This window comes from Antrostomus carolinensis, unplaced genomic scaffold (assembly GCF_000700745.2).
Source record: "Antrostomus carolinensis isolate BGI_N321 unplaced genomic scaffold, ASM70074v2 scaffold682, whole genome shotgun sequence".
NCBI lineage: Eukaryota > Metazoa > Chordata > Aves > Caprimulgiformes > Caprimulgidae > Antrostomus > Antrostomus carolinensis.
In genome coordinates, this window is record NW_010299970.1 from 60,343 (window position 1) to 82,664 (window position 22,322).

The 22,322-nt window shown below is 39.7% G+C and overlaps 1 protein-coding gene across 1 annotated transcript in view; it reads right to left on the reverse strand.

The window, feature by feature from the left end:
- Positions 1-22,322, reverse strand: part of DLGAP1 (DLG associated protein 1) — a gene marked incomplete at its 5' end in the record, with an annotated part of 95,868 nt that overhangs the window by 54,594 nt on the left and 18,952 nt on the right. The window contains one exon of the mRNA XM_029083736.1: positions 9,969-10,109. Coding sequence (XP_028939569.1) covers positions 9,969-10,109 — 141 coding nt within the window. The remainder of the gene's footprint in view (positions 1-9,968; positions 10,110-22,322) is intronic.

The window sequence follows — 22,322 nt, forward strand, 5'->3', positions numbered from 1 at the left end:
GTATGGCGATCCCAGATTTTCTGTAAGCCTCTTATGGGCAGGGAGAATAGAACTTGGATAATTCCTCCTTTTCTCTCTTTTTTTCCCCTTAATATTTTTAAAAAATGAACCTTTCAAACCACACCTCTGCTCTAAGACAGCAAAGTCAACCAGAACGATTTAGAGGGGAAAAAAATTTTCTTATATTTCATTTTACTCATTCAAAAGATAAAAGAGGTGGCACTTTATGATCTTGCACTATGGTAGTACTTGGAATTTTGTATTGGGTATGACAGAAATAAACTACATAAAAGCAAGATTAAATGAGAAATGAACAGCCTCATAGTGCTGAATAATTCACTAAATATTTTTGCAGAAAAGGGATGCTTTCAAGCCCCTACACTATCAGGCAGGGGCCTGTACCACCCTGGTATTACCACCTCCTTTTTTTCAGGTCCAGAAAGCATAAACAGAGACTAATATTACATCTGGGACACTCCGCCTAGCACAGCTTGTGTGGGACTTTTTTGAAAACTTGCCCCAATAAATGATTTACCAGGACAGTAAAAAGATCAAGAAAGTGCTGAGCTGGCCTCTCAAGACAAATTACTTTCTTCACCCACCCCTTGAAATCCTTTAAAAACTTATTGTAATGATTAATTTTCCAGAATTCTAAAATCTGTTGAAGATCAGGCCCCGTAACTACCACAGATCTCTCCTGGGATAAAGATATGGCATGGTCTTGGATTGAATCCCATCCAGGGCATCCATATGTTAGTTTCGGGTATCCATTTGTTTTACTCATTACCTGAATTTTCCTAGGTCATTAGGGTTTTGATATTTCACAATGCTGCACGTTTTTCTACTAAACAAAACACAAGAGAGTGTTTTGCCCTCCTTTTTTATATTCATTTTGTCAAAATAATTTGTTTCAGGCGTAGTACAGACAAAACCAGACTCGCAGGGAGGAAGGAAGAGGCAAGTGGGAAGATGCCAATAAAGGCAGAGAAGAGAGATAAGGGAGATAGAAAGAAATGACTGCACGTACTTGGGGGGGGGGCTCCCCTGCCTTTCTTCGATACTGATGCCTTGCTGGAACCCCTGAGGAGTTCCGCAATACACATAATAAAGAAACGGTGGCAGGAGACACATGGAGAAGAACAATTAAGAACAACAATGAGAAAAAAAATTACAGGCATAATTGTGCCTCGTTAGAGGTACTTTATGATAATAAACAATGATATGTATTTCTGCTGATAATGATCCTGCAGTTCACTCTCTCCACTTGTTCTAATTCCCCTACTGTGCTACTGCTGTCTAATATAGGATATTTATGCAAAAGATGAGCTAGAAAATTAGATTCCATTATAACAGCATCAGGTATAATAAGCAAAGCTATGGAAAATACCTCTTTTCCTTTACTGCTTCCACATCTGTCATTTCCAGTAGTTTCCACCACCCACCCATAGACATTAAACATCTTACAAGCATCACTAAGTCTCATATTCTCTTCTTTTTACTGAAGGAGAAACTGAGGCATAGAATAACTAGCCTACAGATAAGGATCTACCAAGCAGCTGGGCTAGGCACTGGGCCAGTCCACAGTCACATGCTTTAACTGTCTGATGCTTCTATATAGAACATTATTAATTACTGGCAATTTGTAGTAGGCAAACCCATATGAAGGCCTTACTAGCAGTGTGTGAGCACAGGAAGAAGAGCTTCTGCTCCCCAGAGGAGCTCCCAAAAGGCTTGCAGCTTTAATAGCCCATAGAAGCTCACATTGGGAACAAAGATCTTTTAAAACATTGCTCCCATAGTAATTTTAATTATGTCAGATCATTAGTCAGCAAACCCATGCTTGGGGACTGCTCATTGACCAAGGAGAACCTTGTACCCACAGCTGCAGCTGTGACTGCAAGCTGGAGTGCCCTGCAGTGCTAACAAAAACAGTTACAGAATTATTTCCAAAATCCTTAGCGGACCCAGGAAGGACAGTTTATTCACCTACCACTACTGGTCTGACTGACTTTCAAAACCAGGGAGGAGAAAGCTGCTGGTGATACAGACACTGCCTGTGTGGCAGCCAAGCATCAGGCGTTCGCCCTACTTTTAAACTGTAATTTGGTACCTAAGGGCTGCGTGTGCCTTGGAAGCGCAGTGCAGTTATTTTTAAAGGCTCCCATCAACCAGCCTGTCATGTAACCTAAGCAGAAACGGCACTGTAATAGCAGGCATAATGTTCTTCTTGCAGAGTTTGCAATTCTCCGACACGTCTGCCTGATTCTCCTTTCACAGCAGACAAACCTCCTGGCAGGAACCAGTTAACAGGGATGGCGGTGAGCAGCACCAACAAGCAGCTGGAGGAAGGCAGTCGTGTATTTAAAAAGGAAAAACCACCACCAAGAAGACCACAAAAAAGCCATACTATTTATTTTTTCTAGGAGGTGAGTGGGAAGACTTTCAAAGCATGGCTATTATGCTGTTTTGGCACAAGAAGTACTTTTCCAAATTGAAATCTTCCATCAGGCTGGCTTGGAAAATGGCATGTGGCTTATAACCACGGCTTGTTCCTTTTGGCTTTGCCTCTTCCTCCAGGTTAAAGTCAGCAGCTGGGAGCATCTCTGGGAGGAGGGAGGAGTGTGTGAGAAACACAGCATCCCCAGCACATTTCCACTGGCTGGCCCGCGGATCTGCAGGTAGTAAACACAAGCGCCCTCCCTAAAAGGACCCTGCTTGGCAGGATACCCAGGGGAAAAAATGAGACTATTGCCAAGGTGCGGAGCGAAACTAAGTTGTTATTTGCTGGCACAGGGAAAAGGAACGAAGGATGCTGAAAGGGTACTGGGCAGCTGCTTTTCCGGCTGCTCTGGGAGCCAAGGGAAGAGCCTTTGATCTGCTGAGCAGGCCTGGGCTTGCCGCCAGGACCTATATCCTCTCTCCAGCAGCGACAGCAGGCTTCCTTGCTAGTTCCTCTCTGATTGCCGAGTCAAAAAACAAGTGACGTAACTCGTATAGGGACCTCACTGAAATGTTTCTATTATCACCAGCTCTGCAGAAAACATATGCTACAGATGCCTCAATTTGAAATTATCTTCTCGTCCAAGGCAGAAAAAAAAAACCCAAACCAAACCAAAACTCATGAGGACATCTGGATTACATCTTGCAAAGCCTCATAAAAAGCCCTCTAGCATACTGGTGAATTAAACAAACCCACTGGTTCCACAGCTGAACTACCAGGTCTGCATAGCACCTTGGCCAAGCAAGCCCACCCCCAAATTTTAATGAGCTCTTACCTGTTGTGACTGGGAGATTCAAATAGGAATATGGCTTCCAGACCTATACCTCAATTGATGTCATCAAGACAGTACTTACTAAAGAATGAGCTGTTTCAAAATAATTGCCAACTATTTTCAGTATAGAGTGATGTGAAGACCAGCCTGCTTGATTTGTTGTGTTACCCAAGATAGAGGAACATGAAGGCATCTGTGTTTCTCAGCTCTTAGACCAGAACAACCAGAGTATACAGAATTTCCTCCAGCACCAGGACACATTTAGTACTTATCAACATAACGCACTATTGCCATCACTGCAGGTAAATTCTGCTTGGATGCGATCCAGGCTTACATGTTGCCCCAGAACCAGCCAGGATTTGAAAATCTCATCACTTGAAGCACTGAAACATGCTACTTTCTATTTCTAATGAAGCTGAATCATATAGTTTTGCCTGACATCATAACAAAAAAATCGCTATACCTTCTTTGCAGCACAACAGCTTTTGCACCATGGCCTCCGCTTCCTTTGGATGCTCACCATCACTACTGAGGATGGAAACCTGCAAGACGCTAGGAGTACTGGCTCAGGAGTTTGGATGGTCCCATCAAGTTAACTCAACCAAGCACTTATATTCTCTCAGTAATGCTTTCATCTTGCTATCAGGTACTTGCTGCTCTGTATTAATGTTACTTGCAGGCAGTGGCAGCTTCTCTCAGGTGTGGTCCTCTGCAAGATGCACTGGCTGCCTCTTTATTATTTCTCTTTCCCAAGTCATAGCTTAACACTGTGGAATGCAATAACAATTGCACCAGGTGTGCTGTTTTCATCGTGTTCAGCTCTGCTGAACTCAGCTGGAGCCTTGATATTTGGGTCAGGTTCTGTCTCCAGCCATTATCATACTGACTTCAACTTGCCTTTGATGAAACCCTTAGTCCCTGGTGCCACTGAGTCACCAGTTTCAATTTGTGACGCTGCCTGCTGCTTTTCACGTGGACAGAACCTTCAAAGATTTTGTGCTCTTTTCCCAGTGAACCCACACCATATAGTACTGTGTCGCACAGCATTAAACGCCATTTGCAGCATCCTCATATTGGTGTCAGTGCTCATTGGCCCAGAGACGGGGTGTGTGTTTGTCTCTGTGCCTCCTCGACCGGACGGGACGTTGCGGGATAACAACTGCAACATTTTCCCCTGCCAGCTGCTAAGTTTTACTGAACCTACGTTGCTACACATGAGAAGATGTTTTAAACACAAACTCATTTATGAAGTTGGCTGTATTGAGAAAAGAACAAACCACAGAATACGAGCAACAAGCTTCAAAATAATTGGCTAAATTTTGCCTTCTAGCACACACAATCAACTTTTGTAGAAATCTTTTTGAACCTTTGCACCTCAAAGCTCTTTTTTTTTTTTTTTTTCACTTGAGATACTGCTTCAATTGTGTAAAATTACTTGAAAGTAAAGCAACACTCATCAGTAGAACTCTTGGCTGGAGTAAACCTGTGCTGACAATTAGGATTTCTATCAATTTTAAGAAGCGGTTTTGCTCACTGAAACACTGCAAGAGCAGCCAAGCCTCCTCCTCGTTATAGTGGCTAAGGGAGGCTGCTCAAGACAAGAACAAGGCAAAGTATATTCTCTCTCTCAGCCACTCTCCCAGCTCCAGTGACTTGCAGTTCAGCAATTTCCCTAGTCTGATGTGGTATCCTTTGTAATCATAGCCCTTACTAGATTTTATTCCATTTAGTTGTATGGTTGCTTCTTGAATCAATATAGTAACAACAAAACATCTAAATAGTTTTGCACACTTCTTGAAACCAGTGAATTTTCTTCCCTACCTGTGTGCAATTAAATTTCAACTTTTTAGCAGTCATATCACAGACACATATGTGTGCGATTGTCTCATTGCTTTTTTCTGCCCGTAATTGTTCACCTTACTGCTTACCTTACACTGACTGGTGCAAAGACAGAGATGTAAACAGAAAGGGGACATTTGCAGATGTAGAAACTTTAAAATAAAATATCTGTTGAATGGTAAAAAACAACACTGATGAGGAAAGGAATGATGTTTTCCATCTTCCAGGTGTGCACATTGCAAAAGATGTAGTTTGTTAAAAAGGATGGCTTTGAAAAAGTAGTTGACACTTTAATTTTTAAGAGAACTGAACAATGACATTTTCTGCTGTGTAAATGCTTGAAACTTCATTTTTAATTTGCTGTCAGTAATAAACACAGGCTGTAAAAATGTCAGTTGGGTTTATAGGAACTTAACACTAACATAACTAGAGATAACTCTGCAGAACAACCGGAAGCATGCAGCAGCAAAGCCCTCTTCACTCTCTGTCCACAGCTGCACAGAGGGTTAAGCTATAACAAGTCAGCTGAAGAACTTGTCAGAACTATTACATGGCAATGTATTAATAAGCTGGAATTTGGCCCAAAATGATGACACAAAAAATATTTTGCTGTGACAGATTTTGCCTGCCATTGGCTTTTTGACAGATTTTGCCATTGGCTTTTTGAAGCTGAAGGCCCAGGATGACTTGGTTTTTCCTATGGCTGGGAAGCGGGTGGCCATGGCCTCCAAGAGCCCCTGTCACTCACCTTCTTGATGCAGCATCAGCAAGAACTATTAGGACCTTCCTTCTGGAATTCAGCGCCAAACAGCCCAAATTTGGAGATCAGGAGGGAGACCTAATGGCAGCAATTCTTCAGCCAGTAGGTCTTCTTCCTATTCTTTTCCCATGTCTGTGACTCTGGCAAATGACTCAGTCACTTAAAGGGCATCACATACTTACATCGCTTCCTAAATTAGCACCAGCCAGATCTTACTTAGCATAGCAGGCTCCTGGGATGTAGAGCTGGGACTAAGCCTGTTGGAAAACCAGCTCAGGCTATATGCTTTTGCAATCTGGTGGTAATAAAAACCAGCAGCATATCTCCTAAGCCTCTTCTTCGGAGTGCTGACAGTTCTATGTGTCTAGTATGTAACTTGCATCAGACAAAGGGAGGTAAGCCTAGAGAGTCAGAAACAAAAACACTCACTAAACCAGATGTCTTGCAGCTATCATAGTTTCCACTTATTTCTGCACATCTTTAATAACTGCCAATCTGAAATGAGATCAGCTGACTGGTTGTAATATATAACAAATATGTTCATGTTTATATATGTCCCTAGTTTCCTTTCCCACATGTACACGTTTGAAAAGCCTTGTGTTTTGCAGCCCTCACCCAAACATCTGCAATCATTTATGGAATAAAACAGTCTGCCATCTCAGCCTAGGTTTTTCAGTGCACACTACAACTGATGTCATTTTGGTATTTCGGATTTTCAAAAGAAACAAATAGGTTTCCAGGCAAACCACATCACAGAACATGCCATGGTTATCAGTTCAAAGAGCCTCACTGGCTCAGCAGCCAGTGCTGTGCTTCATCACATCTTCCTGAGGTCAGGCAGGGAAATGCTAGCCCAGGATTACACATTTGTGTGTATACAAATAGCTTCAGTCTTTGGTTGTTCTCTCCCTGTCTGCCCCCTGAAATAATCCTATGCAAAGCTCAAGAACTGTCAAGTGTAGGCTTGTCCAAGGATAGACTTTAATATGAATCACACTACGCTCTGCAGTGTGGGTGTTTTGTATGTCATTTTAGGGATGAAGGAAAACAGGCTGACTGAAACTGAGATTGTTACTGCTCTATCCCATCACCTTACTATGAAAAGATCTCTCAGACTCATTTACAAAAGTGTATTCCACTTATATTTTGTGTTTCCTCTATCCTACATCAGAGATAGGGTGAGAAATAAACTCCTTAAGGATCCCAGAGAGAGGAAGCAAGACTGGATTCAGGATGGACCGCTTAGACCTTCGCTTCTCCAATTTGGCCAAAGAGGCTGGATGTATTTTTGGTTCCCCAAGAGGACCCAGCATGGATCCAGGCTCCAGTAAGTGACAGATTAAACCAGACACAGCAGAGTCAAAGGAGAAGTGCCTCTGGGCTGCTCCCAGCTAACCTGAACATGTTTGCAGCTAGTAACCTCAGGCAAACCCTGGGCTGATGCCTATGCAACTTTACAGGAACAAATTCTACTGCATAAATGAAACAAAGGTTTTGGAGAAAGGGGGATGAGAGCATGCTAACGGCTCAGCATAGGTAGGTATTGATTAAACACTTTGATGACTAATCCTGACAGGCTACCAGTGATAAAATGACATCAGACTCTAAAGATATCCAGTAAACTTTCTAAACAAATTTCCTTTCTTAATATTAGAGGAATAAGCTGGTTAGGGGGCTCAAAGGAGTATTGAATATTTATTAATATGTAAAACCTTTGGAAAAACATATTATGCTAACTTGGTAAATGGGTGTGAACCTAGCTGAGCTATGGAAAATACAGCGTAGGAGACACTGTATTTTAGGTAGATCAAGTATATTTCTGGAAGGGCTACAGTTTCAGAAGACCACAAACATCAGATTAATGTCCCAATACCTTGATGTAAAAACATAAGCTAGAAATGAAGGAAATGCAAAGGCTGTCTGTAGAAAAAAGACACATGTGACTCAAGAGTTTCAGCCTTGGCAATCAGTCCCTGTGTTGTTACTGGGACTACTGTCCAGTGCTTCGCTTCCGTTTGCAGTCTGACATATGCAGGCACTTACTGCTGTGACTATGATTAATTTATTGTAGGTTATAAGTCCTCATGAAAGGGCCTCAAAGGGTGAGTGTTGTTCAAAGTAGGCATTGAAAAGCACAGGTTTCTAAAAATCTATTATTAAAGAGGAACTGTATCAGCTTTGCAAGCTGTATTTTCCCAAGGGCAAGCTGACCTTTTTTCCCTTTTTCTTATCCCCGAGGTGTGGAGTTTCTTTTCACAGACATAGATCCTGAAAGATCCTAGTGAGAAATGATTCTTCACATTACAAATGCCTCCTCTGCTGTCTGTACACACTGCCTGGCAAAACCTTCTGAGCTTTAAGGTAACACATGTAAGTCATGCTTGGCATTGTAAATTTTAACTGTTTCTAGTGCCCTGGTTTTACACAAGTGTGATTGCTCCAACAGTTTAGAGGACTTGTCCTTTCCACAGTCATGCTTATCTCATGAATAAATTTAACATTCATAAGCATGTGACCTTGCCATTCCTTTTTGACTTGAGATGCTAGTCAATTTTGGATTTGATGGTTGCTACTGCTAGGAAAGGACTGTGGTAAGCATCAATCTTTCCTTCAATTCTGGCAGAATCGAAGAAAAAAAGATTTCTGTCTTGCAAATCTAAGCTGCTATCAGCACATACTTTAACCAAAAATAGTCACTCCATATTCCTACCCACCCTCAGTGTCATGCTCTGATGTTTTCTGTGCTGTATCTAGCATATTCGATGTACTCGTGTGAGTTTCTGTTGTTTCTGTCATGCGTCAATAGGTACAGCTCAACAAACCGATGCCCCAGCTCCTGTGTTTGCTATTGCACTTTGGTCTTAAGAGATATTCAACATGTTTTTGTGTTTTGGGTGATGACAACATAGTGCTCCAGGTCTATTAAACAGCTTGTTTTGGATATCTCCACTCAATGGAGGGCAACTGCTAGACACACAAGCTCCTGTGCAGATTGTCCCCATTTCTCAGCAAGTCAGCGTTCTCCAGGCCAACCAGCAGAATTAGTCATAAAAGCTACTTTACAAAAAATAGTATTTCTCTTTACTTCAGTGCTACAATACTGTTGCAGAAGAAACACCTGCACTACTCAGGAGTTGTGGGCAAGTCATGTAGAAATGTTTTAGACTCACGTAATAATGTCACATGGAAATATTTAAAAATCTATTGTGAAAATGTCCCCAATGAATGGGCTGTTGACAAAACATCATTTAATCTCCTTTCAGGGCATGTATTAAGGACGAAGTTTGATGGCAGCTGTCTTCAGTGGTAGTACCAACGCCGATACCTTAGCCACTTCCTGTCACTTCTGCATTGCTACATCCCCATCTGTACTAAAACACATCAGTTGTATGGTGCTGTCAACCCAGTCAGGTACATGATACACATTGCTGCTTTTACATTCAGGTTTTTTGTCCCCCCTCTTTTTTTTTTTTTTTTTTTTTTTTTAAAATAAAAAGCCAGATTCACAGCACAGCCCCAGCAAATAGCCATATTAGTAGAGTTGGAGGGAGCAATAAACTGTGAAGCAGGCACAGAGATACCATATGACAGTACTACTTCTGAAGACAGAGTGCTGTCACTATAGCCTAATTTTAAGTGCATGGAGGAGCCCCTGTCTTTACCCTGACCATGAGAACAGCACAAGGAGATTTATTTTTCTAGGCTGAAGTTGGCCTTCATATATAACCTTTACTTCTCTCCATATTGTAGGAAGATTCAAATCTGTATGCTGATTTTTATCTTCAAAAGCAGGAGCAATGTATGACCTTGCAACCAAGGAAGCAGACCCAAAGTCACAGAGATACTGATATTTACAAAACCAAACCTACTTAAACATTTGGTCTGAGTAGGGGTTTCTGTTAATTTTACCAGGCACCCATCCATATCATTAAATACCTAAATATATTTCTCCTCTACATTTATATTGGTGTAATTAAGATAAGAATTTGATTCTACTTCTCTCAGGGTTCTTTTTTACCTATTGGAAAAAAAAAGATTTACTGCCTGGACAATTTGTGTATTGTTCTGATTGAATGAATCAACAATTAAACATCCACATCTAATAACATACAGATCTTTAAAAAGATTTCTACAATGCAAATCATCCACCTGAATGTATGAAGCATCTTCTATGCTCACCATTATAACAATACCAGGATCCTCTTTTTGTGATGGTGAGTTCTGTAAAGCTGACACACCTAAGACAATAGGCTGATCTCCATTAGATCTTACACACCTGCAATAAAACTGTTGAAAAAAAAAAAAGTTTTGTTGCAGAATCCTCCACCTTGGCAGCATTGTGAAAGCCAGGGATATGCAATTTAACATTGGGGTCAGCCTGGATTTACTTTGATATTAATCAATGAAAGGGTGATTTTTACAGAATACCCTTTTGAGAACAGAAGAGAACTTTGAAGTCTTTTGCTGAAAAGACAGCTGCATTCTCTAATGAGTAGATCTTAGCTTCATATTCCACAGGTGAACCTCAGTGTAGTGGCTGTGGAAAGTTAAGCACCATGTAAATAATAGAAACTAAAAGCAGTCAGTGCAGAAGCATTAACCGTATGTGGGGAAATAGCGGAGAGTAAGTCTCTGCTTTAGTCCATTGTCTTGGAAGTTCAGCTGCAAACAGAAGAAGCTTCCCACCTGCTCCAGCTCCAGCTTTATGTGAACCGTAACAGGACAAGGTCAGTTTGTTTGTTGAAACGTTTTTCTAAACCATACTGGCATAGATTCACCTTGGGACTGTCTGCAAGTTTTCTTTCAGTCAGTTACTGAAAATCAAGCAGTTGCAAGAGCCTCTGCCTCTATATGGAGAGTCCAGGGGGTTCACTTTTCTTGGTACAGGCCAGCTGAGACTTGGGCAGAAGGACAAACTTTTAGCAGGCACAAAATACAGGTATAGCTGCTGAAAGGGCAGAGCCACAGTCGTGCTGGACTGAAGTACAGGGCACTTTGACAATCAGTTGGAGCCTCACAGAACTGTATTTTTTGGCACTGTGTCTTTTGGGTCAAGAGTATGTGGTTTATGTAAGTAAGGATCCTTTTTACTTATGGGACAAAATTACAGAAGCAGAACAGTGATGTTCCTCAGATATTTGAGATCAACTGTGAAATCTAGACCTGTGATATATCGTTGCATAGAACAGCTCTGCAACTTTTTCTCATCTGGGTTTCTCTGGGTAGAAAGATATAGGATCTTGGACAGAAATATAGATGATGCTAGGAAAGTTGCCAAACCCTTAAATTTCCAATGAGTAGACAACCCACTTGCTTCTTTCCTATCTGTGTTCCCAAATTTGCTTCAATGGAAAACTAAGGCACCTGGGGAGTTGGTTGCGTCCGGGTCCCTTTCCAGCATGCAGCACACCTGGGGATCAGGAGTCTGAAGATCCAAGGACTTTACCAGTTCAGACACAGAAGCAGGGCATGTGGGGATCGACCAGGATAAAAGACTCATTTAATAACAAGTGAAAATGGTTATTTCTTATTTCCTGCTCATCTGGCTCTGGACACTGAACTATAAACCCCCAGTATTGCGGACAGATTTCAAAAAGTTGTTAGACCTTAAGTGGGTGTTATGTAACCGCTCCTTGGTACAAAGAACCAGCACATTGGAGTCAGCACTGAAAAATGATGAAAGGCGCCCACTCTTTCAAACATCACCCTTTACATTTTTGTACAGTCATGTCATCTGAACTTTTTTCTTTCTTTCGAAAACTCAGTCACGCTATTTAAGTGCCGTATCCCGAGGTTGTCCTTTCCCAGCTCTCCAGTAGAACAATAACTCCCTCTGCTGTTTGCCTGCGATTGTTACTGCCTCAGCCACAGCCCCGGAAACCCTGCCCGGGGGGGGATGTACCTACTGTAAATACCGGACCATAAAACACCATGCGTGGCCGATAGTATTTTATGCTTTGGGCAGACAGGAGTGTGTGTCCATCAGGAACCAGAAGCACTCACGTCTGCAGGTGAACATCACCACACCATGAAAAGTGAATTGCCAAACTCTGCTGCTGCCGAGTGGCTCCCGGTGCCAAAGACTCATTAACATGCTCCCTGCATTTATTAAATTACACGAACAGTAGGCTTATTACAACGTGTCTGGATGCTTTATTTGATGAATACTGGAACTTACCAACTCAGTCCCCAGCGGGTCAGGATCCATATAGGGATATGTCAAGTGGCTGGATGAGAGTTCAGAATTAATGATTTGCTGCGCTCTGCTCCTGGGACAGACAATGTGGAACTGTCATTCAGCTGCAAACTTATTTACAGGAATGCTGTCACAACTTCAAGGCTCAAATCTGACCTAAAAGTGAGTTTCAAGCTCTATCTGAAGGCAGAGAAAGCAAAATGGGATGCAAGTGATTCAAGCTCTTTTCCTTAGGGCTAGACCTTACCTACCTATTGCCATAGTAGTGCAGATTGTCAATTTTTTAATGCACAATTTACAAGATTATACAAAATTTTTATTTTAAAAATGTATCACACAATAATTTGTAAGTAAACACACAATATTTTTTTTTCCAGATTTTTGCTGTAATCAGTTGATGAAAACAAATGTGAAAGACAAGATGAAGGAAACTAAACATTTGAGAGAACACATTTTGCCAAAGAGAAGAAGCTATTTTGCTGAGCAGTTTAATAGAAATTCCTTCCAAAGAATCATGTGATCATTCAGCTGGGTGCTCTCTTCCACCAGCCCATGCCTTTTTATATTTGACCTAAATGTCTGGCATTTTTTTTCTTTTTTAATTCAGCATGTCACAGAACAGGAATCGGTAAGCTGATTATTGTTGCTGTTAATTCTTTTCTGAATGCAAACATCTTTGCATGTTTCAAACACTGGTGTATAGAGATGAAATCAGAAAAGTTAAAAGAGCTTGAAAGCTCATACTAAGTCCTGACTGGCTCCCTCATCCTTGTTACAAATAGCCCTGTGGCAGAAGGCTCCCTGGCCAATGCTTCATATTATATAGTGTGCAACCATACTACACCTTTGATGTAAAACAACTCCCCTCTAATGTGCTGTAATCTCTTATCCCCTTTGTCTCTCAGATAATAATCCTCTTGCGTGTGGTGATCCTCAAAATCACATATGCTCTTGAAAGCTTTTCTTTTGAAAATTATTCATACATTTTCTGGGCACTGGCAACTAAATATCACAGAAAACATGATTCTTCTGTTTTTGACCATGACAGTCTGATTTTCTTCTATTCCAGATTCACTGCTTGGCTGGAACTGGGTCAATAAAATGAGTAACAGTTTCTAGTTGTCCAGTAGAATGGTAGCATGCCTACTATTTGTTTGGTCAAGACAGAGGCACAGCATTTCGGGACAGTTAACAGGAAATAGGTGAAACCACATTTTCTATTTGGGTTGTAGAACAGAGATTTAGAAAAGAAAGATTTAGTTGTCTAGAATGATTTAAAAATATTTCCTTCTGGATGACTAAAACAAGCTAGTAAAAGAAAAATTCCCACCTCAGCAGTAATAATCAGGCCTCCTAGCACTGGCACCTGGACATTTACAAGCATGCTACCAGCTACTCAAAGTTTAATTCTCAGAAGATTAAACACTTTTAGATATTGCCACCTTAAGTCAGAGGTAGAGGTTGAGACCAGAATTACTTCATCAGATGAGCATGTTTATTTAAATGATCTAATCATAACAGTAGGTGATGACTATAATGTGAGTCTCATCAGGCCAAATATAAGATCCTAAATGATATAAACTGCATTAATTGCAGGACACAATGAATATTAGCCTAAGAGTTAAAAAAAAAATAAAAAATTATCTGCTAACAAACACGCACATTGCTATAAGGAATTTCTAGCAAGCTAGGAAGAGTGCTGAGGTGCAGCTTTCAATGATACAACAGCAAAACCTGCTAATCAGATCATCTCATCTTGTCTGTCCAAGCCAAGCCAGCTTGCCTCTCTCACTCTTCAGAAGTCCAAGCACAGAAATTTCTCCAGGTTTGTTTTTTTATGGAGGGCAGGGTGTACTGCTAGCAGGACAGATCCTGGTTGTACTGCTGAGGTCTCGAGACATTTTATTCCCTTTGCCCTTGTTGGGAGGTGGTCCCCACCATCCTTGGGCATGGGATCACCCATCTGCAACCTCTCTGTGTTGCTCTGTCCTACATAGGCACATTGTCCTCCCCTCTCTTGGGCCAGCAGGCAGAGCGAGGGATCAGCGGTGGGCTCTGGGTCTGTTGCTGACTCATGGCAGCTGCCCTGGGGATGATGGATAAATATGCCTGAGCTAAATAGCACAGCTCTCTGGCATCCTGAGTTAATATCTCACAGTGTTTGTCATTTAGTCTTGTGTCTCCAAGAGGCTTAAAGATTCTCCTGAAATCCTGTAAAACTCTTGTCCTTGTACAAAATCAAAATTACCCTGCACTTACTTCATTCAGATTATAACCTATTCCTCATGAGTCACAAACCTGAGTGCAAACTCTCCAGTTTCAAGAGTTTGAGGGAAGGGGTCTTGGTGGTTTCCCAGCCAAAGAGGCTTTGAACTTTGTTGGAGATTTAGGGATGCCCTGCAGACCTGCAGGTCCTTCTTTGCAGTGAACTGCAGTAGCACATGTGTTGTAGCTCAAAGACTGCCACCCAGGCGTAACAAGAACAGTAAATAGTACTGATAAACACTCCAAGCTGAAGTGGGCTGCACGTGGGAATCAGGCAGTACTATTTCTAAAAGAAAGGCAGGAAATTAGGCTCTCTTATGCCATTTCAAATGTTTACAGTAAATCAGCAAAATTAATGGTTCTAGCAGAACTCACTGAGAAATTCACTGTACTCCGAGCAAACTAGCCAAATATTAATTTCCTTACAGCTGTTTTCAACATTTATTTCCTTGATTTGCCAAAATTAAGTCAGCTGAGTTTTCTCATGAGTGCAAACATTTGTGTTGCAAAAAATAAGCAACTCAAGTATTTAATCCATTTTTAGGAAATAAAGTTAACTTATCAACTATAAGTGCTAATCTTCCCGTCTCACAGTAAAGTCCAGAAACTCCAGATAGATATAAAACAATTGGGTAACTTGACTGTGTGCATGAAGTTTTAGATTCTGAACATTGAAGGCAAACACCTGTCAAAGTGAACCAGTTTTAATTTGGTGAGTAGAAAACCGTGAGATGAAACATAAAGGCTACAAGAAAAACTCCTAGAGAGATACTAAACAAAATTTTTCATGTAGATGCATCAATTTGTATGAAAAAGAAGTAACCTCATCTCTTCCCTTCTTCTCTCTAAGGAGGATTAGAAGTCCAGCTATCATGGGGAGCATGCTTGCTCTTTTTAGTCCTCATCTAGATGATGACAAGCAACTCTAGTTTGCCAAAGCTTAATTAAGTAATCTCTTTGCCAAACTTCATTAGGAGTGTATTGATTAGAAAAACGTAACTTTTAAATTACAAAATATGTTGTCCTGTTCAGTTTCTGAACTTTTAAAATCAGCATAATCACTCCCAAATCACTGCTTTAATGTCTGTTGATTGAAAAACAAATTATTGAGGTAAGAGCTAATAGTTATAATTAATACTATTTTTCTTTCATCTTAATTCTTAATGGAAGTAAGATTAAGTGAACAAGAATTAAAATAGAAGCCAATGTAAAGCCACTGCTTGTATGTTATTACTATGAGGAGAAAAAAACTTCAGTATTAAGATGAGAAGCTTAATGTTATCAACACTTACAAGAGAGGAATCAGAATGTCCAGATTAAAATTCAGGCTCTAATTCCCTTTTTAACTCAGCTTTCTCATCAGTGATACAGGGCTGATAATCTTTACTTTTCTCATTTATGGCTTGTTTCAAGGATGAAAAATACAATGTCAGTGTTGAGTATTATCATAATTATTTTAAAAGTATGAATGAAATAATGAAGATATATCAAATAAGTAAAGAAATAGGGTATTTGAAACCATAAATGTACAACAGTGAATTAATCAGGAAATAACACCAAACTGACAAGGAAAACAAATAATTTTTTTTTCTTCAGTGGCAAGGAAACAAAATTTCAGTAATCACCATATGACTTCTTCCATATATTTCCCACTAAAGAGTTCCATATCTATATAATTTTTGAGAGTTAAACCTATTACAGGTGCAACTATCTTTTGATGTATTTATGGGTAGAGTCTAAAATTTTCACTTTATGGAAGAGTGGTTGTACAGACAAAGAACAGCAGTAGGGAACTAGTAAAACATAATGGGTTTCAAAACACCTAGTGATACATATGAAAGAAACTACAAAGCCCTATTTAATTACCTAACTGTATTTAAAAAGCCTCCTCTCCCACTTAGAGAATTCAGGGAGAACATAAATGGCATAATGGTGTAACTAACTACAGAAGGAAAAAAAAAGAATCTCCTCAAAATATTAAAATTAACACCAGCAAAAATCATCTATCACAGTTTAAGATAACACATGACATGAATAATTGGCTTATTATTTTTCCAGGACATCATCAGAACAAAATGAATGACAAACCTTACAAGTTAAAGCAATTTATCAGCTGCTTGTAAACTAGTTTAGCTATATTGCCTTTAAAAGTGTGTTGCTATATATCAGGTAATGGTCTGACTCCCTTTTCTGCATTATAAACATCACCTAGTTACCTCTTCTCTACAGTGGATTTTCCTGACCTACTTCACTGATGGGACTGAAATGTTTTGGAAAATTTGGCTCTTTAACTTTTTTACTCCTAATCTCAACAAAGCTTCACATCAACAAGCATCTGCTTATCACTCAGAACAATGCTATTTAGTGGCCATTGGTGGGTTTCCTCTTAGAAAAGAGTCAAAACCCAAATCTTGCATTTATGACTGAAACCCAGCAATTCCAACCCACTTCACACTTCTAGACATTTCTAAATCAACATGAAGCCTTAAGCTCCAATGGGATTTTCAGTATAAATTCATTCGTTTGGGTTGTAGGAGATGGAACTGATTTAGTTACTCTTTCAAAAACAAACTCAAAGTCATCTTATATACCTTCCTAAAAACACTAAGGAGCAATTAAGTGAATCAAGGATACTACACAGATAACCTATGGCAAGGTTTATGCAAAGGTCTACCTTTGCACATTGTTATTTACTATGGAGACATGTCGATTCTTTTTATGACCCGAGGATCCATCTGTATACTATGTATACTATGCAACATCAGGATGAGACCAAAATGACAGAATTCAAAGAATGAATGTAAAACTGACAGATTTTGCATCCTTGTGTGGTGCTCCACTGTTCTGTCCTGTCTGATTAAAATATGGAATAATTTTAAAATGAACCAACCTGACATCAAAAATACAACACTATGACACCATAAGTGTGTTTTGTTTTTATGCAGGAAATGAATTCTTTATTAATTTCATTCATGGTTAATATGACAGTTATCTGAAGAAAAATATTTTAATGATAGGCACTGGTCTAGAAAGTAAATTTCTACAGAAAGACAAGGAAGAACATATGATACCATTTGGCTGTCATGAAATCCATGAAGATGTCATGCTTTGTCATTTCAAAGTAGCTTTAAACCCTTCAGTTAAGACACGCAGGTCTATCATTATGTCAAATCCCAAGCTTTTAACACCAAACACATGATTAGTGTTGTCAGATCTGTCAAAACTCAACAACTTTGGTAGATATTAAATGCAGTAGCACTGACTGGGTTGTTGGCAGCTGGTCGGCTCTAGTGGCAGCTACTGCAGGACAGGGTCAGGATGTTCCTGGCAGCCCCTGGGGTGACCTTCTGGGCTTTCACCTTCTCTAAAAGACCCGGGGCAAACCTGAGCACAGGGTGAGCTTTCTCGGTGATGGAGGGACACTGAAGGGATTTAACAGGTGGCTGGTTGCTTGAGTTTCTGTTTAGTTGACCATCTTAATGCTGCTGAGATCAAATGATATTGTTTACAGTGTGTTATGAAACACTGGTTTGGACGGGGTATTTTTTGTTGTTATTGAAATCAAATAACTGAATGCAAAGAGCAGCTGTGCAAGAAACATATTTTGTAGCCAACACCATATAGTATTACATTATACTAACAAAAGCACACAAGGAATGTCAGATGGTGTAAGTTTTCGTCAGCCCGTCTTCTGTAGCTACATCTTTCCTGAATGATGACATATTATGAGAACAATTAAAAAATATTTTAGAGTTTCAATTTTCAAAGAGTGATTTCTTGTATGGTTGTTATGTGCCCAACTCTATATGGCTCAAGCTCTGAAAGCATAAAACCAAATACATGTATAAAACTTATGAAAGCTTTTCATGCCAGAAATTGATAATTTCAACTTTGCTACATCAGGTCCTTACAGGATTTGAAAGAAGCAGCTGCACAGAACAATTAGGCAGCTGGAGATCAACTCTCTGCAGCAATAGAAAGCTCCAGTTTCTGAGTCTGGAGGGATATGAGAGATCAGAATTTAACTAGTGACATCTTAACATGCAGAAGAGCTGTCACTGCTGTTTTTGGTTTCAAGAAGAGAAATGATTTCTTGGGGTAAAGCCAAATTTAAAGAGGAAATATTTTGGGGGTGTATTAAGGCTAAAGCTGGAAACTCTTTGAAATGGCAAACATGTTTGAAACAGTATAGTATAAGTCTTCCTTTTAAACATTATTGCTACATTTACCTTTTCTGAAATACTTGATTTTTAGTCTTGTTTACAATGTTTTCTAGTGCATTTGTGTGGGATAGCTCTTACAACGCAAAGGCAAAATGGTAACAGCCTGTAAGATCACTTTGTTCCAGCATTTTTCAGTCTCTGCCAATTTATTTTTAATGATAGCTTTTTTATATTTGTAAATTTATTACGATGATTCACCAGGCCTGGAAAACCTTAAATACTGCACAGAAAGTATGTAGAAGTGCTTTATATATGCTAACATCGAATTCTGCAAGCGTTAACTGAGGGGACTTCTCAGAGCTAGCTAGGATCCCCATCAGTGCTTAGCTCCATTTGCATCTTCTGCCTATGAAAGAACTCCGTACGATACTTCAAATTATTTAGAGTGAAACAGCAATCCTCAGGACGAACATGAGTGGTTACAAAACCCATGTATTGGAGATCCCAGGGGAAAATGCACGCAGAGGGGCATAAGCTACAATTGAAACTAAATTTGAGTTAGAGAGAAATCAGAGGACAGAAGATTAGGTATAAAATGTACAGTATATATTTTTCTACTTAATCAATATAGTCATACATCTGCACATAAGACATAAGCCTTCCTAGAGGCTCCTGGAAGAAAAATAAATGCCCTGTACTCAAAATGGAAAAAATTACAGTTCTTATAAGCCTTAACTTAGCCCCCGTGGCTATTTCTTCACAATTCAGTACATAGGAAAAGCACAGCTCATCTGATCAGCAACTTTTGTCATTCATGGGCTTTTCCTTCCTGTTCAATGCACAGTTCCATCATATAGCTACTAAACACAGTTCATGCTATACTCAAAAGACAGAATTACTATATTCTTGGTGGCTAACCTTTTCTTTCAGAAAAATGACTTTATTTTAAAAGCACCCTTCTGAGGAAAAGGGAGGTTAATTACTCTCATTTCAGAGGCAGGGAAATGAGAACAGTCACATTTAAGATTACCTACAATTTTTAGTGTCTAGTCTGAGATGTTAGCTAATTTTCCAGATTACATCACCTCCTACATGCACGGGAGAGCTTGCTGTGACTTCAGGTCTCAGCACTTCCACAAATCAAGTCTGCATCTCCAGCTGGAGACCTTATGAAACAAGGATCTCAAAGCAGTCAGACATGGCAGGAGGGTGGACTAGCTGATCTTTAAAGATCCCTTCCAACCTAAACCATTCTGTGTTTCTACGACATCTGCAGGAAATGACTTGTTTAACATCACACAGGAGCTTTGTGTCAGCAGTGGGGCAGAATCCAGCTCTTCAGGGCAGCTTTCCATGAGTTTAACTGTGAGACCACTGCAGTTCCCTGGTTTTATTTGGTACACACCTTGCTTCTGCAACAAATGAACCTTAGTCACAGAGGACATCAGCTTCAAAACATTCAATAGCCTTTTTGACTTCTATGCTGTCTTACTGAGTCACTGAGTTTTCTGCATTTTAAAAACTAACTAACTGCTTCAGGTTATACTCTGGAAGAACTTATGTTTTTTAGTTTAGAAGCTTTTTGGGGTCTTTTTGGACTCATTGTGAGGAACAGGCTGAGGCTGATCTACCTCAGAACATCAACAGTTGTCTTGCCTTGCCAGCCACCACCCTCCTAACTTTTAGTTCCAGGCTTACCAAAGTGTCATTCTGGTTCCTCATGCATCTCAGAGTCAGCAGGAGTTTATACGTATCCTATGAGGTGACTGGTTTGTCTTCCTGACATGTTGCTCTTGCAGCTTACAAAGAGAGTTTGCTTAGGCAAAACGTTGGCTCATGGTTTGAATATGTCTTCCAACTTTTCAGGTGAAAATCTCAAGACAGGCTCTTTTCTTTAAACAAAGTATGCAGTCATGGCGTGGTGTTTGAGAGGTTTTTTTCCCTCAGCACGTGAAAATCTTTAGCTTTGGAAAGAAAACCATCTTGTCGAATATGTTATACATTATCTTTAAAAAAGAAAGATGACCATGGAAGACAGTAAGTGTCTGTATTCTGTTTTAGTCTCTTCACTAAGAAGCAAAGCATGTTGCAAAATGACTTTAAAGGAATCAGGCATCCATACACTAAGTGAAGATCTCTGGAAGAAATCATTTTTTCATAAAGCTGTTTGCTTTATGTGATCCCCTTTGTCCAAATATGATATACATAAATAAGACCAGTTGTTCTCAGATCCCCATCTGTGTCAATAGGAAAGTTGTAGCACTGCTTGGAGATGCTCACTGCTGATACTAATGAAGAACAATCAACATTGGAGGAGGAAGCAGCCACATCTCATTTTGGTCATTGGTCTTTAGGAAAGCTATGATCCAGATTTGCAGTTACCTCCAAAAAAGTTCCCATTTATTAATTTTATCTTTTGTCAAAACCACAAGCATGTATACTTCAGGGGAATGTGAATTCAGACTGGAACTTTTTGCTTGGGACGAATTTGTATTCTAAATTAGGGGTAGAAGCAATAGAATTGATTGATGAGAATAATGTAGACAGGAAGATCCATGAAAAAATCTTTCAATACTGAATAAAGCTGACAAACTAAAAATTAACACAACTGAGGCACAACAACAGCTTTCAAGAAAATAAGTATTTTTTAGTAACAAATTTGCAAACCTCTGCAATAGAAAGGGAATATTTCAAGTAGAACACCTGTTGAAGTATTTTATTAGCCTTCCAAACCAAAAACATCATTTCACATTCTTTGTTTCCAGGATCAGATGTCAGTCTCCTTGGAAGCAGGAAGTGCAGCAGACAATGCCCTCTGTTAGGCTTTCAACAGTGCTTGCTAGTTGTTACTTTCCAAGCATGTCTTTCTGCTTTTCTACACTTTGCAAGCACAGTTTTTATTTTTGCAAATGAAGGGAATGACGGTATCATGGCAGCTGCACGATTTATAGAAAAGTGAAAGACAAAGGGCATGGTGATGGTATTTGTGCTGTGCTGCAGTTCACACCCAGATCAACTTCACTTCCTGGAACTATCTCAGCACTTGCTGCAGCTGCGAAATTAGGAGCTGCTCCTTGGCTGCTGCTAGCTACAGCATGGCACCGTCACACATCACAGCCCGTCAAGCACTCAGGCTATAAAGGAACTAGCGCTAAACACACCTGCACCATTTTGTTGTGATTTCACAGATATCCTCAGCTGCTCAACTTCAAAGGACATGAAATAATGGATTTATTTCTGATATCCAAAGAGGATAATCTAGGATGTATTTATTTCAGGGCAAAATTCACTTCGGCTACGGAAACAGTGTTGCCTTCAGTGTTCAACAGGAATTTTTAATATTACAGAATCACAGAATTTCAGTTAGAATACATAAAAAGAAAAAAGGGGTTAGCTCATAACTTTTCAGATATCAGAATTAGGCTTAATTCATGCTACTGCTGTTATTATCAACCTATATTTTGTAAAGGGAATTGTATTTAGTTTAAACCTAGTTAACAGTTTCGTCTTGTGTTGGAGTAGATCCTTATAGTCAATTCTGACCCATTAATGAGATGAGGGCTCCCTGAAGGCATCAAATAAGATAAATCAGCACATGCATATGCAGTTATTAAAAGACTTGATCCTGTGCCACCCAGTCCATGCATCTGAATGAAATACAGGCCTTACTTTTGCCCATAAATTTTACATTTTTTAATCTATGAATTGAAAAAACACAATATACTGCAATTGTACTATATTTGTAACAACTTGTTCAAAAAGAGATTTTTGTAAAAGAACAATCATGAAGTGGAATTGAGCCAGACAGATTACTGGCAAAGCTTCCT